At 56.4% G+C, this 3119-nt stretch overlaps 1 protein-coding gene across 1 annotated transcript; it reads right to left on the bottom strand.

Annotated features, from left to right (window-relative positions):
• Positions 1 to 259: 259 nt before the first annotated feature.
• Positions 260 to 1843, bottom strand: LOC138930633 (melanoma-associated antigen B4-like). The gene is made up of 3 exons (XM_070291140.1): positions 1755 to 1843; positions 548 to 969; positions 260 to 492 (listed from the first exon to the last, which is right to left on the bottom strand). Exons 1-3 carry the CDS (start codon positions 1841 to 1843, stop codon positions 260 to 262), a joined length of 744 nt encoding a protein of 247 aa, XP_070147241.1.
• Positions 1844 to 3119: the final 1276 nt, after the last annotated feature.

Raw genomic sequence — 3119 nt, 5'->3', positions numbered from 1 at the left:
CCTACTACTCTCTACTGTTTAGGAGCCTGACACCTCTGTTCCAACACAAAAGGGAAGAAAGTGTCAGGGCCTCCCTCCTAGATGTGGGAGGAGCTGTAGGACTTGGCCCTGGAAGGGGCACTGGCTTCAGCCATTGTTGGAGCCCTGGCCATGCCTCTCAGCCCTACTCTCTCCGCCTGATCTCTCAGAGCCTCAGCATAGAGGTCTGGGAAGGAAGTCGGGACCGTATCATGGATCATGGCCAAAACCTCCAACACCTTCATCTTATTTGTCTCAAAGAAGCTCTCGGGCCCCACAGGAACTCATAGTACAGAGGATCGCCATTGGGCACCTGTCGGTACTTCAGGTACTTCTTCTGCACCATATCTTTTGTGATGAGCCTTCTGGGCTCCCCAAAGATCCAGTGCCTCCTCCCAGTATAGACCCCCAACACACTGAGGAATTCCCAGACCTCCTCCCCGGGGGCGCCATTACCCTTCTTAAAGATAATGCCTAGGAGCAACATGAGGAAACCGTACTTGGGAAGACCCCCGCTCATCACTCAGACCTTCATTGCCCCCGAGGTTGAGCTTGTTGATGAGAGCATAGATGTTCCTGCTACAGTTGACTTCCATCAGATCCAGGCCAAATACCAGCTCCATGTGCTTAGAGGCTCTCCTGAGGGTCTCAGGGAAGTGCTGCCAATACTTCTTGCCAACGACCTTCAGCAGGGCATGCTGCGAGATTGGCTCCTTCTTGGTGTATTTGTCCAGCAGGAACTCCACCAGCATGCTGGTCTTTCTCGTCAGAGGATCTATGAGAGGGCTCTGAGTAGCAGGGGCTGCCTTGGAGGCACCTGCACTTTCCTCCTCTGGGCCCTGGGCAAATTCATCAGATCCTGCACAGGAAGGCCCTGCATCAGGATAGCTAGGGGCCATGGCTCCCTGAAGCTCCTGGTGATCTCCAGTGCAGGGGAGCTTGGGGAGAACCCTGAGGGACAGACGAGGGGGAGAAGGGGCACTCCTCTTTGGGGGCTGCAGCAGCACTGGTCTGAGCCTCCTGGGGATACTGAGTGTCCCCCTGGACCTGGTGGAATTTCACACGGACATGCTACTTGTTCTTGTGCCTCTGAGGCATGGTGACACTGGTTATGGATCACAGGCGCATGCAGGCAGGGTGGCAGGGAAGGAGGGCCCCTAGAGGAAGGACAAGCAGATATTGTGAGCAACTGCAGTGAGGAGAGTCCTCCCTGGCTTGAACCCAAGCCGCCTCTGAGGGGTCCTTGAGGCCAGTGCTCTAGGACCCACATGTCTCGTATTCTCCTGGTGAGCCCCTCCCTTGAGACCGCTGAGTAAGAAGTGAGAGTGAATGCTGGGGCGCAGTCAGACAGCCCTGCCTGGGTGTTAGAGCGAGGCCTGTGGGGGCTGGCAGGGGAGGCAGGTCCTTTCAGTTCACATTTCAGAGTCATGATGAAAACTGGGGCAAGACGCCCTCATATCCCCCCCCCGCCCCCAAACCCACCTACCGTCTTCGCTATCTTGCTGTGAAGTTGACACTGCCACCTTCCCTGTCACCCCAGATGATGAGGGAATGTTCAGGCCCCAATGAAGGGAGCCGAGACCCGCCCTTCTGCTATCTCAAGGCTTCCCTTGCACAACCAAGCTGCAACCTCCACTTACAGACCACTGCCCCCAGCCCCGTGTTTAGCTGGGAGGAAGTGCTGGCCACAGGGGAGGGTCCTGAGTCGGCTGTGTGATGCGGAGGATGGTCATTACCCTGACTCCTCCCGAGACGTGACATCCTCCCTCTGCTGACTGGCTTCCAGCCCTTCAGAATGAGGTCCCCTCTTCCCCGAGTGTCCCATGTTGGTGATTGCAGTCAGGGAGCCCCTCAGCCTTTAGAACTGTCCAGATGCTGACCGGTTGCTCTCTGGCCAAGTCACGCTGGGTGAGGGGTTAGGCGTGGCCGCCAATCTGGAGTGTGGAGACACTCAGTCCCCTCGCGGGTCCCTCTTTCACTCCACAGAATCCCGGATTTCCCTCTACTGAACAGAGCCAGGGACCACCAACCCCGCACGCAGATCCACCACCCCTGGACCCAGGTTATGTCCTGAGAACCCACGTGCATAGCCGATAGACATTGCACCTAAGAGCCAGGCCCAAGCCTCCAGTTGTAGAGTAGGTGCGGGATTGCCAGGGGGCTGTGAAGTCCCCTCTTTTCAGATGGAAAAGATGTTGGGAGTGCCAGGGCATATCTTTGTAACTATCCAGTGCACTTGTAACTCATGTCACCTCCGACTTGGACCCCTGATGAGACCTCGGACTCTTCCCTCTGGGCACAGCTACAGCAGGTCTCAAAGACAGCAGCCCTCTCAAAGATGGCATCACACCCCAGCGAGGATAGGGGGCCGTCACTTCCTATCCTGCGCACATGGGCTCCAGGAGGACAGCAGGGGCACGGCCTGGGTGTGTGGGGTTCCGGGGGAGTTTCCGGCAAGAGGGGGGATGTGGTTCCTTCTTCAACTCATAGTGGGTCCTGGGATGTCCCTGCTGATCTCAGTCAACTGGCCTCACTCCTTGCCTCTCACTTCTCTCAGTAAACCAAGCAGGAAGAATTTGGGAGCCCGAGCCTGACAGCCTTCCTGGAGCTGCTGAGACAGACAGTGAGGGCACTCTGGGGCTCCTTCTTGTGTGCTGAGTGAGGCTCTCTGTCTACTATCCCTGTCTTCCCCTGACCGTAATGCTGTGTTATGTGCTGTCTGCTGACCTGAGGGCCAAGGCCTCACCTGGAAGATGTCAAATCTCCAGGCTCCTGGTGAGAAGTGCACCAGCATCTCATCTGGACACTTCTGCCTAAGGCTTCCTGGAAATGGCTGCTGCAGGTAAGATAAGCGAGAGGGAAGGATGGGAGAATGCCTTCTGTGGTGTGGAAGCCCTGACATCTCACTCAGGATCTTCATCTTGACTGCAGGCAGAGCCTGGAAACCCTTCCCTTTCTGGTATAAAATCACCCCTGTTCCCACCCATCCTCCACACAATCCCAGCAGAGAAAGTGAAGGGGCTCCTTAGCCTGACAGTTCTCACTGTGAGCTCTTAGTTGACTGCAGCGGCATTGCTCAAACATTCTGAGATGAATTCCTG

The sequence above is a fragment of the Ovis canadensis genome, chromosome X (assembly GCF_042477335.2).
Source record: "Ovis canadensis isolate MfBH-ARS-UI-01 breed Bighorn chromosome X, ARS-UI_OviCan_v2, whole genome shotgun sequence".
In the NCBI taxonomy this organism is placed as follows: domain Eukaryota; kingdom Metazoa; phylum Chordata; class Mammalia; order Artiodactyla; family Bovidae; genus Ovis; species Ovis canadensis.
This window is presented reverse-complemented; position numbering and strand designations above follow the sequence as displayed.

Bases quoted from the DNA above. Each gene is read 5' to 3' on its own strand.
- LOC138930633 (XM_070291140.1), bottom strand. From the start codon at position 1,843: ATGGGACACTCGGGGAAGAGGGGACCTCATTCTGAAGGGCTGGAAGCC. The intron at 970-1,754 runs GTAATGACCATC...TCTGTCCCTCAG, and splicing joins ACGTCTCGGGAGGAGTCAGG to GGTTCTCCCCAAGCTCCCCT. The intron at 493-547 runs GTCTGAGTGATG...TGTTGCTCCTAG, and splicing joins CAACCTCGGGGGCAATGAAG to GCATTATCTTTAAGAAGGGT.